General features: G+C 43.4%; 1 protein-coding gene across 1 annotated transcript in view; it reads right to left on the reverse strand.

Annotated features, from left to right (window-relative positions):
* Window positions 1-16,528, reverse strand: part of MCUB (mitochondrial calcium uniporter dominant negative subunit beta) — a 107,286-nt gene that overhangs the window by 13,165 nt on the left and 77,593 nt on the right. The window contains exons 2-3 of the mRNA XM_075543937.1: window positions 3,561-3,636; window positions 2,958-3,128 (exon numbers count right to left, since the gene is read on the reverse strand). Coding sequence (XP_075400052.1) covers window positions 2,958-3,128; window positions 3,561-3,636 — 247 coding nt within the window. The remainder of the gene's footprint in view (window positions 1-2,957; window positions 3,129-3,560; window positions 3,637-16,528) is intronic.

Consider the following 16,528-nt stretch of genomic DNA (forward strand, 5'->3'; position numbering starts at 1 on the left):
GAGGAACCAATCACAACGACTAACATATAACACCCCCCCCCAGAAGAAGGGGTGAAGGGAGACAGCAGTCAGTGTCAGACATGAAGAAAATAATAATTTATAAATTACCAAGGGTCCATGAAGGATGGAGGGTAGGGGGCAGAGGCAAAAAAATGAGCTCAAGAAAATGTTTTGAAAATAATGACAACAAATGTGCTTGACACAATGAGCCTCCAATAAAATGATTTTTAAAAAGAAAATGATGGCAACAAATGTACAAATGTACTTGACACAATGGATGTATGCATGGGTTGTGAAAGAGCTGGATGAGCCCCAATAAAATGATTTTCTTTAAAAGAGAGCATGCTCACAGTTCACTGAGGAACAAGCAAAAACTAGAGCTAGTAGGTGTTCCTTCTCCCACCACGTTCCCTGGCATCAGAGCTTAAATTCTGAGCATTCGGTGTGCTGAGCGCATGGTTCTTTCTGACCCGGTAACTGACAATGGCAACGGAGGAGCTTTGGGAGAATGCATCAGAAGGTGAATTTCTATCCTTCTGATGCATTCTGGGCCATCCACGAGGGGCAGCCACGCCCTTGAAGCTTGCCCACATGTACCCTGATTGGAATTTGGGGTAACAGCGTTCACATGATCATGAATCATATTCTGTCTTGGTGGAAGGCCCCTGAGCCAATCTTGAAAGCAGTTCTATATAGAACCGTATACATATAGCAATTATGGCCCCTCTTTCCCACCTACAACTGCGATGCATACTGAATGGCTACCAATCATGCTTTTGTGAATTCCCCTTGTCAGGGAAACTCCTATTTATGTTGCTGCATTTTTGTAAATCTTTGGACACCATTATGACCTTGTGCTGGTCTCTTGAGTTCAGATGAATTGTCTTTGTCTTGTCTTCATCCCGTTGAAGACTTGCTGTAGTTGTTAAGAACCATTAAGTCGGGTCCAACCCTTAGCAAGCCTATGCACAGCAGAACAACACTGTCCTGTCCTGCGCCATCCTCACAAGTGTTCCTGTACCGGAGCCCACTGACAGCCGCTATGACAGTCCATCACCGTGAGTGCCGCCTTCTCCTTCACCGCCTCTCTACTTTTCCAAACACGATGTCTTGCCCAGGGACTGGTCTCTCCTGGCACGTCCCAAAGAGGTAAAACTAAGTTTAAGATTTAATATATTCATATATATTTATTATATTTTTGAATTTGGGGTCTGTGGTAGTTACGTAATCTGTTGTCAATTTGAGAGGGTTAAGAGTGAAGGGGTAGAACTTAGCTTGTCAATCAGGTGGCAGCTTGATGACCTTATTTGGGGTCACTAAGGAGATAAATAGCTCATTGGAGGTGGGACACACTCTCAGTCCCTGTGAGACATTCTTGTTGACAAGCCACATGGAGACCCATGCCAGTGCTGAGATGCTTACACCGCCACTAGATCCACAAGACTTCCCACCCACTGATCATCCTGCATTCAGCATCATTGCATGTGCTTCCTGAGTCTGAAGAGGACTTTATAGATTTGTCTCAGACATATGGGCTAATACCGGACTTATGGACTTGACCTGGACTAGCATGTTTTCTCAATATTCAACTGCTCTTGCATATAAAACTCTCCCTTCTGCCCATATGAGTGTCTATGAATTTGTTTCTCTAGCCTACCCAGACTGACACAGGGTGTCTTTCCTTCCCTCAAGCACCCTTCAAAATAGTCCACATACAATTATGTAAAATAAAGGCTAAAGAGATGTTGGATGAAGATTCTCTCCCAGCCTGGCATTTGCTTGGCTACACTGACCCAGAGCGATTACACATGCCCAGAGAGGAGCACTGCCAGCACAATGCAGGGAGCGCCTGGCTGCCTGCCTCCCATCTGGCTGTCTGGCGCATTTGTTCCAGAAGGCAAAGAGTCAAGTCTGCACCTGGCTCTGCTGCTAGAACTGGCTGTTTGGGTTCCCGTTCATCACTCAGAGGTGAGCTCATTTTCCCTAGAATTGCCAAATAATGCAACCCACGTAATTGGCAAAACTGCCAAATAATTCAACCCACACAACGGGCAAAACTGTGACAAGCTTAGAACACCCTTTTCAAGCCCAAATTAATTTGCCTGCAGGCAAATTCCACCCACAGAGCCTCGGAAAAAAACAAAAATCAGTAACACACCAACCCTTTTGTCTGCCTTTGCAAGTATCATTTAAATGACTTCACACCAGCCTCTTAAAATATTACTCTAAAAAGGATCACATGGATATACTTTCTCAGTTGGAATGCTACAATATTCTTGATACTAATGTAAGAACAGCTAAAGACCCGCATACCTTTTAAAGACCTAAGGATACAGTGTTGACTTCTTCTGTTCTAGACGAGTATCAACTAACAGCCCAATAAAGTTTTTTCACTTATTCCAAGGAGACTCAACTTTCTAAGACTTTGAGTCTCCTTCTTTGTGCTTTATACTTCAAAGCCACTCCATGATCAGTTTTATAAACACGGGTACCAGCAGTCATTTTGTTGTGGTTCATTTATTGAGCAGATACAATCAAGCACTTAAACTCAATTTAACCCCTTCAGAGTGCGGTCTGTACCTCCTTGCTCGTAGAAGCTTAGGTCCATGATAGTGCTGCGAATCTCACGCTAGTAACTGTGCTACAAAAATAATTCAAACCCCGGAGAAAAAGATTTCAAGCTAAAGTTATAAAAGTAATTGAATCTTACATGGTACTTACTTCATTAATTTTTTTAATAAAATTAATGGTGGTGGGGGTGGTGGTGGGTGGTGGTGGTGACTTCATTAATTTTTTATTCAATAGTTATTTTGTTCATCTATTACTTATGTGCTAAAAGGGGAAAAATGCCAACCATTTAACAGATAATGAATGAAAGCGTATAAAGAACTAAAAAATGTCTCAGAAGAAGCCCTCTGCAAGCAAAATGAGTGTGTGTGTGTGTGAGATACACACACCTGCTGTGAAGACGGCTGCAGTTTTGACACCTTTGTCTTCATTCTGTATGTCCTGAAGGAATGAGCCAACTGTCGATAGCAAGGGCTTCACTGCAAACTGACACCGCTCTTTTCTGGACGGTAAAGGAAGTGTTATCAAAGGAAGGCCACATCGATAACTGATCGTTACTTCTGTTTAGAAAAAAGCAAAACACAAAAGCGTAAGAATGATAAAAATTGTTGGGGAAAGCTTTGTAAAACATAAGAATTCTACAATGAAGATCTAAACACAGAACTCATAAGCCTCTGTCTTTAAAACAATCTCTATTGTTTGTATCCTGCTTCCCTTATAAGACAGCCAACATCTGATTCGCTACCACTCGAAACACTGCCGGAGCACAGCCCTGTCTCCTGATTGCTGGGTGGGCGTCACCCAACAGTCCAGAGCATTTTACGGGAAAAGGGAAGGGAAGAACTGAACCCCGGCTGAGGGTGCAGACACGGGGGTGTGTGTGTGTGTGTGTGGGGGGGGACGGAAATACAAGAGTAGTTGGTCTGTTTCGCGCTAAGTCCAGGCTTCATTTGGAAGGACAGAAATCAATCAGGGGAGTGATAAGAGCTTACCATCAGCTGGCACCACTGTACTATAAAGGGGTGATAGGTAATATTTCAGGTTTCCACGTAGTTTCACATGTAAAATCTGCAAGGGAAAAATGGATAGGTTGAAACTGTCATTATCAGAAAACCCAAATTTACCTTAAATGATTTACATGAGGAAAAGTTCAGCTTCCCATACATATCCTGGTAAGCCCTTTGAGAATCCCACTAAGTCTTCTGGTTGCCCTCTTGTCTGCTACTCTCCATGGTGGGTTACATGTTGGGCTGCTATTCACAAGGTCGCCAGTTCAAAACCACCAGCTGTTTCTGGGGAGAAGAGGCTTTCTGCTCCTGTGATTTGCAGTCTTGGAAACCCACAAGGATAGTTCTATTTGGTCCTATAGGGTCCCTATGAGTCAGAATTGACTTGATGGCAGGGAGTGGGTTTTGGGTGTTTTTCTTAATTGTGCTGATCCTCAAATTGGGGTGTAAGACTTCCTGAAAATTCTACAGTTCTGTGACAATTTTTAAAATTGCATTTTCCTTTTAGTTGATGGTCTAAAATAAATGGATAGAAGCATATTCTAGCTACTTATTTCTCAAAATATTGCCCCAGATGAGACCCATCAGTCACACAGAGGAGCCGCTTGCTACTCCTGCTGCTGTGAGGTGCCTTCAAGTGGGTTCCGACCCACAGTGACCCCATGCCCGACAGAATGGAACACTGTCCGGTCCTGCGCCTCCTCACAACCATGACTGCGTGGGTCCACCTCATGGAGGGCTCCCTCCTTTCACTGCCCCTCCACTCACCAAGCACACGTCCTTCTCAGCAGTCAAGAGATAGAAAGATGCTACACAAGACCCTTTAGAGTACTGAAAAGCAAGGACGTTACTCTGAAGAGTAAGTTGCGCCTGACCCCAGTATTTTCGATTGCCTCATACCCATGTGAAAATTGGACACTGAATAAGGAAGACAGAAGAATTGATTTATTTGTGGTTCTGGCTAAGGATATTTAAAGTGCTGTGGACTGCCAACAAACAAACAAATCTGTCTTGGAAGAAGTATGTCAAAAGTGCTTGTGTGAGTCTGGGTATTTTAGAAACAAATCCACAGAAACTCATATTTATAAGAGAGAGTTTTATATAAAGGGTAAGTGCACATCAAGTAAACATCCCAACCCAGTGTTACCCAAGCCCACAAGTCTAACATTAACCCATAGGTCAGACACCAATCCACAAAGTCCTCCTCCATCTCAAAAAACACGCACTATGACGCCGACTGCAGGAGGAAAGCGAAATCAGTGAACGTGGAAGTATCTCAGAGCTGGCAGGGGTCTCCGTCCGGCTGCTCCAGCACCCAGGGTTGCATCCGGGGTAGGTCTATGCGGCTTCTCCTCGAGGATGTCTTGCAGGAACTGAGCCTCACCAGGTGAAGCAGGAAACTGGCTAAGGCAGCTGCACCCTGATCCGGTTATCACAAAGCAAGAGACCCGAGAACTAGAAAGGTGAGGCTCACTGAGCCATTTATCTCTCCGCCCTTCAATTGATCCCACAAGTGTTTATCAGCCAGGTTGGAACAATAAACTTTAGTATTTGGGCCACCGAAGCAAGCATAGAACAATAAACTTTAATTTTTGACATGAAGAATCTTCATTCGAGTTGGAAACTTGTGAAGTCTGCATCCATAAGCAAAGTCAAATACAGACAGGCCATCCATAAGTCAGCAACAATATGCACCAGTTCACAGGCTCAAAAATCTCTTCATCTGGTTGGCTTCTGGTCAACTCAATGTGGGCCTCCTCACTCAGCCTCCACAGGGTGCCCACTGGTCGCCTTGCCTTTAGACCCTGGGCTCTCACCAATACTCAACAAGCCTGGTCCCCTCGTGTTAGGTCATGAACTTTAGACCAGTCCACCCGCTCTCATTTTCTCATCTTTTTCCTGTAAACCAACTCCACAGGTGTCAGTGGCCAAACTCAACCGTCTCTTCTCTTTATTGCTGCATTTCTCCCACTTCCACTCAACAAGTAGATCCAGGTGGTCACCTAGCAAGCATCTCAGCCTGCTCTCAGGCTCCCTTTAACATTCAGTCCTAGAGGGGAGTTTTCTTCATGGTTCCAGATTTTTTTGAGTTTCTGACAAAGACCATTGGTTCCTGAGTACTCCAAAGCACTGGGAGGGTCATAGCTTTTCAAAGCTTTCTTTGCAGGCATGGCCTAAACCCATCTAAAGATCAAATTTTAATGGCTGAAAGCAAGTAGGCTTACAAGCTTTCTATTTTCATATTTCCCTTATTTTCCCCAGAAAAACAGTATGTCTTTACCTGGCTAGACAAAGAAGGAAAACTACCATGAGGGAGAGGTCAAAAAACATCTACTCTCCATCTTATGATTTGTTTCTCCAGTACCCCACTCCTAAGGTATCATAATGTGTTAGTCTGGGTATTTTTAGAGAAACAAATTCACAGAAACTCATATGTATAAGAGAGAATTTTATATAAAGGGTAAGTGTACATCAAGAAAACATCCCAACCCAGTGCTGCCCAAACCCACAACTTTAACTACATCAGTGCTCCTTAGAAACATAGGAAAGAAATAGGAAGCAAAAGCTATTTATAGAGGTATAGATAGCTACAGGCATCTATATATGCAAATATATTAATTTATAATGAAATTAATAGAAGCTAATGTACATATATTTATGTTAGGAATTAAGATAACAGACAGACTTTGGACCTCTACTCAAAGCCTCCCTTAATGCAAGAACACTTTGTTCTGATAACCTGGCACTCTTTGATACTCACCTTCCCAACATGATCGCTGAAGACAAAACGGGTGCATAAGCAAATGTGGTGAAGAGAGCAGATGGTGCCCAGCTATCAAAAGATAGAGCATCTAGGGCAGTGGTTCTCAGCCTGTGGGTTGCAATGCCTTTGGAGGTCGAATGACCTTTTCACAGGGGTCACCCGATTCATAACAGTAGCAAAATTATATTTATGAAGTAGCAACAAAAAATAATTTTATGGTTAGGGATTCACCACAACATCAGGCACTGTATTAAAAGGGTTGTGGCATTAGGAAGGTTGAGAACCACTGATCTAGGGTATTAAAGGCTCAAGATTAAGCAAGCAGCCATCTAGCAGGGAAGCAAATAAGCCCACATGGAAGAAGCACACCAGCCTGTATGATCATGAGGTGTGGGCAGGATCAGGAATCAGGTATCAAAAGATTCAAAACAAACAACTATATTGATGCGAATGAGGGGGGTGGAGTGGAGACCCATAGCCCATCTGTAGACAATTGGTTACCCCCCACAAAAGGGCTATAAAGAAGGGATGATTCAACCAAGGTGTAGTATAACACTGACGAATCACACATCATTCCTCTAGTTCCTGAATGCTTCCTCACACACACCCCCACCTCCCCACTACCATGGCCCAGTTCTACCTTACAAATCTGGCTAGACCAGAGTACACACACTGATACAGATAAGAGCTCTCAACACATGGAATTCAGGGCAGATAACCCCCTCAGGAACAGTAATTGGAGTAGCAATATCATGAGGGTTGGGAGATGGCTGGGGATGGGGAAGGGGGACAAAGGGTGTACCCATCACAAGTTGGATATATAACACCCCCAACAAAGGGGACGAATAACAGAAATGTGGATGAAGGGAGACAATGGACAGTGTAAGATATGAAATAATAATACATAATTGATCAAGGATTCATGAGGGCGGGAGGATGGGGCAAGGATGGGAAAAAGAGGAACTTACACCAAGGCCTCAAGTAAAAAATGTTTTGGAAATAATGATGGCAACATATGTACAAATATGCTTGATACAACTGATGTATGGAATGTTGTAAGCTGTAAGAACCCCAATAAAATGATTGGAAAACATTTTTTAAGTGCTACTTAGGCAGGAGGCAGGTAAAAAAGGAAACAGGCAAGATCTAAGAAGCAAAGCTATAGATAGAGGTATAAACAGGAGTGTACTTATGTAAATATAGTAATTCATAAAAATAGAGGCATTGGCCTATGTACCATATACACTTGTATATAAGCCAAGTTTTTCAACACATTTTTAATGCAGTTTTTGTGGTAAAATTAGGTGCCTCGGTTAATATTTGGGTTGACTTATACTTGAGTGTATATGGTACATATATTTATATGGCAATACATTGAGGAAGTGGACTGACTATGGACCTCTGGTCAAGTCTTCCCTCAAGGCAAGAGCACTTTGTTCTAACAATCTGGCATTCTGTGATACCCTCCCAATACAATCACTGAAGACAAAATGGGTGCATAGGCAAATGAAGTGAAGCAAACTGATGGTGCCTGGCTATCAAAAGACAATGTGTCTAGGGTCTTAAAGGCTTGAAGTTAAACAAGCGGACATCTAGCAAAGAAGCAACAAAGCCTACATGGAAGAAGCACACCAGCCTGTGTGATCATGAGTTGTTGGTGGGATCAGGTTAACAGACACCAGAAGTTCCCAAACAAAAAAACCAAATTGTTGAGAATGAGGGGGGCTAGAGCAGAGACCCCAAATCCATCTGTAGACAATAGGACATCTCCTCACAGAAGGATCACAAGGAAGGGATGAATCAACCAAGGCCCAGTATAGCCCAATATTCCTCTGGTTCTTTGAGGCTTCCTCACCCCACTACTATCATGACCCCAATCCTGCCTTACAGTTCTGGCTAGACCAGAGAATGTACACTGGTACAGATATGGGCTCACAACACACAGAATTCACATTAGATAAACATCTTGGGAACAGAAATGGGAGTGGCGATACCAGGAGGGGAGGGTGAAGAGAGTGGGGGGGGGAAGGGAGGGGGAACCAATCACAATGATCGATACCTAACCCTCCCCACCCCCTGGGGGATGAGTACAGAAACGTGTGTGAAGGGAGACATTGGTCAGTGTTTAAGATATGACAACACAATAATTTTTAATTTGTCAAGGGGTCACAGGGTGGGAAGGAGGACAGAATGGGAAAAAAGAGGAGCTCATACCAAGGACTCAAATAGAAAATGTTTTGGAAATGATGATGACAACATATATGTACATATATGTACATATATGCTCGATACAATTGATGTATGGAATGTTATAAGAGCTGTAGAAGTCTCCAATAAAATGATTTTTTTTAATCCTCTTATCTGGCTTCTGTCCTCAATCTCAACAGGAGCCCTGGTAGCATAGTGGTTACCCACTGGGCTGCCAATTGCAAGGTCAGCAGTTCAAAATCACCAGCCACTCCTCAGGACAAAGATGGGGCTTTCTACTCCTCTTAAGAATTACAGTCACTGCATCGGACAGGGCAAGATATGACAAAATAATTTATAAATTATCAAGGGCTCACGAGTGAGAGGGGAACGGAGAGGGAGGGGAAAAAAGAGAGGACCTGATGCAAAGGGCTTAAGTAGAGAGCAAATGCTTTTTAAAATGATGAGGGCAAAGAATGTACAGATGTGCTTTACACAGTTGATGTATGTATGGATTGTGATAAGAGTTGTATGATTCCGGAACAAAATGTTTTTTTTTTAAAGTTACAGTCTCTGAAACTCACAGGAAGTGGTACCTTGTCCTATACTGTCAATGGCAGTGAGTGAGTGAGTGTCACCCTTAGACCTCTCCTCTGCAGTCTAGACTTGGACATCAAAAGGCCTGGCCGACATTTCTCCTTGCGGTCACAGACACCTGAAACTTACTCAGAACAAAACCTCTGATTGTCTCTGAAAGTCCTCCCCACATCCCTTGCCCCACTGGCAAGCTGCTCCTGTCTGAATGGTCCTGATCCCATCCTTTACAGCAACCCCGATCCATTCTATCTGGAAATTTTACCCACTTTTCTCCATTTTTGTTACAGGTCCAAGTTCCCTTATTCATAGAAACACATAGCCTCATCTTTCGCCCTCTGACTGACTGGTGGGTTTGAACTACCAACCTTGAGGTTAGCAGTCCAACGCTTACCCAATGTAGCAATCAATAACACACTATTACTTCCCAGATTTTAGTTTTTAGAACACATGGAGATTAAATAATCTAAGGTCCCACAACTAATAAGGAACTATTAACGAGTGATTAAGAAACCCTGGTGGTATAGCTGGGCTCCACTGGAGAAAATTCGGCTAACTACTCCTGGAAAGACTCATAGTCTCTGTTCCTTCCGTTGTTGTGAGTTGAACTGACTCAATGGTATGGAGCGTGGTTTGTTGGAACAAGTGATGCTGGGTTCACCTTTCTAACTGCTTCACTGTACTGCCACCCTGTGATCAAAGGGAGCACAGACGTGCACCTGTCCCCAGCCGAGTCCCAGAGGGAGGCCCAGATGGAAAGCAAGGCAGAGGTCCTGGGAAGAGATAAACAGTAGCTGTAGAACTCAACTTCTCCACTGTTGAAGTCCATGTGAGAGAAGGTTTCCAGGCACAAATGTGTTGAACAAGTGGAGAAAATATTAGGCACGACAGTAGCAAATCTTGGAAAACTGCATTTCCACAATGATGTTGAAAGACATATACTGTTTATAAATAATATATCTGTTATTTGAGCCAATACACTCTTAATCCATCAATGTTTTTTCCTAATAGACTAGTATAGAAAGAAAGCCAAACTCAAAGCCACCTGGTAGATTCCGACATATAACTGCCCGACCCTCTACAGCAGGCTGGAGCTGCCCCTGTGGGTTTCAGAGACGGGAGTGGAAAGTCTCATCCTTCTCCCGAGAAGTGGCTGGTAGTTTCCACCTGCTGACCTTTCTTTTAGCAGCAAAATTAAGCGTAACCTCTATGGCACCGGGTCTCCAAATCTGTCTAACATCTTTGTGTTGGGGTGCTTCATTTCTCCCTCCAAAAGAAGCCTCTGTTTCAATTTGAAATGAAAGGAATGGGCAAAGAAAGGAGGGTGTGCATTGACATGAGAACATAATTTCGGAGGTTCCTCCTGAAGCCAGCGCAGCGCGTGAAATGCCAAGTGCTGAGGAGGGAGATAAATGAGGCTTGGCTGAGAAACTACAGTCGGATGTGAAAGTTACTGTTGGTTACTAGCCAAATGCCGTATGCCTTTGTTCAGTTTCTATGCTGTTTCAGTCGTGGTTGATTAACTACCTTTCTTGTGCTGGTCTCAGCACGTGCGTACACACACACACACATTATTTTAACCGTGATGCTTCATTTACTGGAAGATTAATTAGGTAACTGCCCAGAGTGTGCGATAAATTGTAATTTCTGTTAAGCAGGCTTAAAAATAAATCTGGAGGCAAGTAAGACTTGTCAAAAGAGAATAACGTTATAGCAGTCTGGTAGAGAGACATAGTACGGAGAAGCAAAGAGGCAGTATGAAAGCTGGAGGCTCGGTGTGAGGTTCTGCTAAAAAATCATGTTTGCACCACAGGGTGGAAAACTAATGAGCCCAGTGACAGACTTCAAGAGAAAACAAATGCTTATCTAACCAAGGAATTTACAAAGCGATTTAACCTCAAAAGCGCTAGTCTGCTTGCCTTCAGACCTTCTCAGAAGATCCAAATGCCCCCTGATTAAAAACAGAAGACCAAGCTCGCTGTCCTCAAGTCACGTGCTTCCCCCCCCCCCCGCCCCCCATGATGATCCCAAGCTGTACTAACTTTCTCCTTCAACATTCCTCTGCATGCTCATTTCTCCCTTGCGGGTTAAATTCGGTCCCTGTATCTTTGCGTGGCTTCCAAAGAGAGTGTGTGGGGACTAAACTCTCCATCTGTGTTTTAATACCATCTAATTCTGTCCCTTTAAATGTTGGGTTTAGTTTGTTTACATTTATTGTGATTTCAAATACAGTGCATATCTGTCATCTTATTGTTTACTTTCGATTTATCTGGACTTTTCTTTGCTTCTCCTTTCTTGTCTTCTAATAATTCAACCTATTCTTTCCCCATTTACTGTCCTCTACTGATTTGGGAAGGCCCGGTGGCATAGTGGTTATGTGTTGGGCTACTAACCCCAAGGTGAGCAGTTCAAAACCACCAACCGCTCTTCATGAGAAAGATGGGGCTTTCTCTTCTCATAAGGAGAGGAGTGAGTCTTGGAAACTCACAGGGGAAGCTCTTCCTATCCTGCAGGGTCGCTATGAGTTAGCACTGACTCAATGGCAGTGAGGTTTTTTGTCGTTGTTACTGATTTGGAAACAGACACACGCACACACAATTCTCTATTCTTTTAGTGTTTTCTCTTTACTTCTAACATAATCTTATTTCATTTATAGTGTTAAGTTAACCTCTTTATTCTGCTTTTGAACAATAGGAATCCGAACAATCTCACAAACAACTGTTCCGACTTTTATTCTGGTGTTGTTTTTAAGTGTCAGGGTACCTGCCCTAACACATCATCACGGGTCCGGTAGGGGCAATTGTACAGCGATAATAAGTAAAGATTATAGTAAAATCACAGAGAGCATGAGATAGAAGAGAGAAATAATGGAGTCAGACACATTTCATAGTAGCATGCTCACCTCAACCTTACTTGGTGGTCCACATGGAGAGGGATATTATATGCTAACCAAGGCTTTTATATTCTCTGGTGACATGCAAGCCCCCTAATTACAGGTAAAGACCTATGTCACAGGAAAGGGTTGCACTATAGGTTATACAGCAATGAGAGGGGGACAATCTAGGGAAATACACACAATAGGAAGAGGAGGGATTGGGGCACACATGTGACAAGAAGGGCAGATCCTAGATTCAGGATGGCAGCCTAACTTTGGATGTCACTGAGCCGGTTTGAACGGTTTTCTGGATCTCCATAGAAACCATTATCAGTAGGGTGTGAACCCCATCTACAGAAACCAAGCTAATGGTTGCAAGCCTTTAGGGAGAAGTAACCCATTGTCCTTAACAGCAGGGAGCAGGCCTACACTGTGGTGGGACTAGACAATAGTCTGGCAGCTGGCTGCCTTCAGGGAGGTAACTTGATAATCATTTACCATTAGCTGTAAACAGTTAAGTCTAACACATATTTGGGGGAGACATTTTGGGAGAAATCTTTGTTTCCCACACTTGTTCCAACTCAGAGTGTCCCTGGACATGTTGCCTCCTCCTTCACTAGTCTCACAAGCTTGGCTCTCCCGAAGCCCACTGATCCAGACACTGTGTCAATCCCTTTTGAGAGGACTCCTCCTTGTTATTGCTGACCCTCGATTTTCAAAGCGTGATGTCCTTCTCCTGGCATTCATCAGTACTACACATGTCCAAAGTGAAACAAACTCTTGCCATCCTCACTTCTAAAGAGCATTCTGGCTGTACTTCTTCCAAGACAGATGTGCTTAATTCTTCTGGAAGCTCATAAACTTAAAAACAAAATAAACCAAACCTTACTGCCATTGTGTCAATTACCACTCATAACGACCCTTTTAGACAAAGTAGAACTGGCCCTGTGGGTTTCCCAGATTGTGAATGCTTTAGGAGAGCAAAAGGCTCCCTCTTCCTGCAGCGCTGCTGGTGGTTTCGAATTGCCAACGCCATCAGGGCTCCTGTTCGGTAGTCCATAGTACATTCGATGGTCTTCACTCAAACCACAACTCAACTGCATCCATTCTTCGGTCTTCTTGTTCACTGCCCGGCTCTCTCATGCACGTGACAGGGCAGAGGTCAGTCCCGCCTTAGTCCTCAGAGTGAAGTCTTTGCCTTTTAATACTTGTGCTGCAGATTTGCTCAAAGCAATACATTGATCTCTTGATGGCTGCTTTCAGGGGCATTGATTGTGGAGCCCAGTGAAATGGCATCCTTGGCAACTCCAGTATTTTCTATTTCCCACAGTGAAGCTTATTATTGGTCCAGTTATGAAGAGTTTTCTTTTCTTTAAAAATTGAGGCGTAATCCAAACTGAAATCTGTAAGTCTCCTCATCAGCAAGTGCATTGGGTCCTCTTCACTTTAAGCAACACCAAAAGTGTCATCATTTCACCTCTAAGAATAAAAAAATTCTAAATGTTTTCATCTCCATGTCTTATGTGCCGTTTCCATATATGCACAGTAACATATGTCTTGGGAAGATCTCTCAGTAACACCTGTTAGTCTCTCAGTTTCTGTTTTTATAAAAATGATCATGTTATTTGGATACAGAATTCGAGGTGGATTGTTATTTTCCTTCAGAGGTTTGAAGATTTCTTGTCTTGTGTCTCTACAAATGTGTATTCTATACATCTGATTTTTTTTCTCTTTGCTTTTTGGGATTTAAAAATTGTCCCTCTACCTTTGGCTTCTGGGTTTCTGCAGTTTTATTACAGTGTGTCAAGTACAGGTTTAATTTCATTTATTTTACTTGAGACTTATTATACTTTGCAAATCTAAGGATTCGTTCATATCTTCCAGGGATTTGGCCAAATTCTCAACCATTATCCATCCGTTCTTTGAATTTCGTCTTCCCAGCCACACAGGCTGTTGTTGGAGCTAGAGGCTCAGGAGGTCACGGGGTGGGAGTGAAGGTGGCTGTCCCAGTATATAACCTGAACACAGGTTTGGACAGAGGGCATCGACGTAAAGGGGTAAGCTCAATGTGAAGTTGTTGAGCACTAAGCCTTACAAGGAGGATTTCACATAGTGGAAGAGTGACTGGAGTCAGGTATCAAGCTTGAATGGGGTACAAGGCTATCTATATGGATGGGATGGTAGTTAGATAATTCTGTCAACTTGAAGATGTACAGAAGCGTTGAGGTGGAATCTAACCTGGGAACTATCCTCTCTGCCTTCCAGCCTGCTGGGATTCTGCCACTGACCCTGAGAGCTGCAGGTCCCCTGCTATGTTTCCACCGACTTGGATCCACACACTCTACACCCACCGGCCTGTGATATTCCAGCATTTTGCATCGCTGCATGTAGCTGTGTGAATCTGTAGAGGGATTTATGCATGCGTATCAGACTTATGCACTTGAGTTGAAGTGAACTGGGATGCCTTCGTCCTATATAATTACTTCTTGATATAAAGCTCTAATACATAGATGAGTGTCACTGGATTTGTTTCTCTAGTCAACCCAGCCCAACAGATGGGAAGCTCAGAATGAGGCGCTAGATTCTAAATAGGGTGAGGAAGGCATTGTGCAGGGCTGGGAATGGTGGCAGAGATGAGAGACTGTTACACACGCGAAGGCTGATTCAATAAATAATGGTATTAAGAATAACAGAAGTCAGAGTGATCCTATCAAAGAAGAGTGCAACCACATGAAAAAGAAAACTAGAACGAATGCTGAACTGCTGCTGCTGTTGTCATTGTTGTTAGCTGCCATCTAGTCGGTTCCGATTCGCAGTGACCCTCTGCATAACAGAACCAACACTGCCCAGAGCTGTGCCAACCTCACAACTGTTCCTATGCCCGAGCCCCTGGCTGCAGCCCCTGTGTCAGCCCATCTCACGGAGGGCCTTCCTCTTTTTTGCTGCCCGTCCACTTTACTAACAGTAGTATCTTTCTCCTGGGACTGGTCTCTCCTGACAATATGTCCAAACTACGTAAGACAAAATCATGCCATCTTTGCCTCTAAGGAGCGCTCTGGCCTTACTTCTTCCAGTGCAGATGAGTTTGTCCTTTCAGCAGTCCATGGTACTTTCAATGTGCTTCTCCAGCACCATCATCAAATGTATCACTTCTTCTATGATCTTCCTTATTCAATGGTCAACTTTGACATGCGTATGATGCAGTGGAGAATATCATGGCTTGGATCAGGCGTGTCTTAGTCCTCATGAGAAATGTTTAACTAGAACTGGAAATATTAGCATGAACTCGATGATTTTCAATATTTATAGATGAATATACAACCTAAAAAAGATTTTAATGTGTAGGTATCGTATGAATGTGGCAAGACTCCTGTCCCTCCAAAGTAAGTGTTAGAATCTTAACGCGGAGACAACTGATCGAATCCTGTTTGGAAACAGGTGCTCTTTGTATGTTAATGAGCTCATATCAGTGTAGACTGAGTTCTAGACCTTAAGCACTTCTGAGTGAGCAGGAGCAGCACAGACACAAAGTCAAGAGAGTGCAAGCAGGAGAAGAGGGGTGTCACGTACAGCACTCCAAGAAGCCGAGGGGCCACAGGAAACGTCGTTTGTCGAGAAGGAAAAAGGATGAGCTAGGAAGAAATCCAGCTCAAACTAAAAATGGGAGAGGTACAGCAGTGCGGCTTCAAAAGGCAACAGCTTGCTGACCTCGGTGAAGAAAAGGCACTGCTATAGAATGGACAGCAGCAGGAACTTGCACCACTTCCCCGAGGAACTTAAATCAGAGGGGAGAAGATCATACTTAAATTTCTTAGTGGAAAGGCAACGGTGGTATATGGATTCAGGAAAATAAATTAAGACAGTGTATTCCTAAATATAAGCTTTTTAAAAGGAGACTTTAATTACCCTGCTACAAAAGTACTTCATCTGACATTAGTCTCAGTATGAGGCTTTCAACAATAATATGGTGCTACAATTCACCCTTTCCACATCCAAAATGTGAGAACTCCATTATTACTGCTCTTTTCAAGGATCTCTTGATTGTATTCCACAGACATCACTAGATCATGTAATTTGCATTAAAACATTGAAGAAATAAGCTGGAAGCAGAGTTGGAACAGCAACACACTTGGTTCCCTTAATACATAGTTGCTCAAAACTATGACATCCCCCTTGAAAAGACAAGTGTTCCTTGTTGTTGGGTGCCATCACGCGGGTTCACGCGGGTTTATAGTGACCCACAGTGACCCTAGGCGCAACAGAGCACAATGCTGCATGGTCCTTCACCTTCTTCATGGCTGTTCCTAAACCTGAGCCCATGGTTGCAGCCACTTCACCTTACCAAGCATCATGTGCTTCTCCACGGACTGGTCTCCCCTGACAACATGTCCAAGGTCAGGAAGGCCAAGTCTCGCCACTGCTGGCTCTAAACAACACTCTGGCTGTACTTCTTCCGAGACAGAATGGCTTGTCTTTTTGGCAGTCCACGGTACTATCTACACGAGTATTCTTCTCCAGCACCACAATGCAATA

Source organism: Tenrec ecaudatus, chromosome 3 (assembly GCF_050624435.1).
Source record: "Tenrec ecaudatus isolate mTenEca1 chromosome 3, mTenEca1.hap1, whole genome shotgun sequence".
In the NCBI taxonomy this organism is placed as follows: Eukaryota; Metazoa; Chordata; class Mammalia; order Afrosoricida; family Tenrecidae; genus Tenrec; species Tenrec ecaudatus.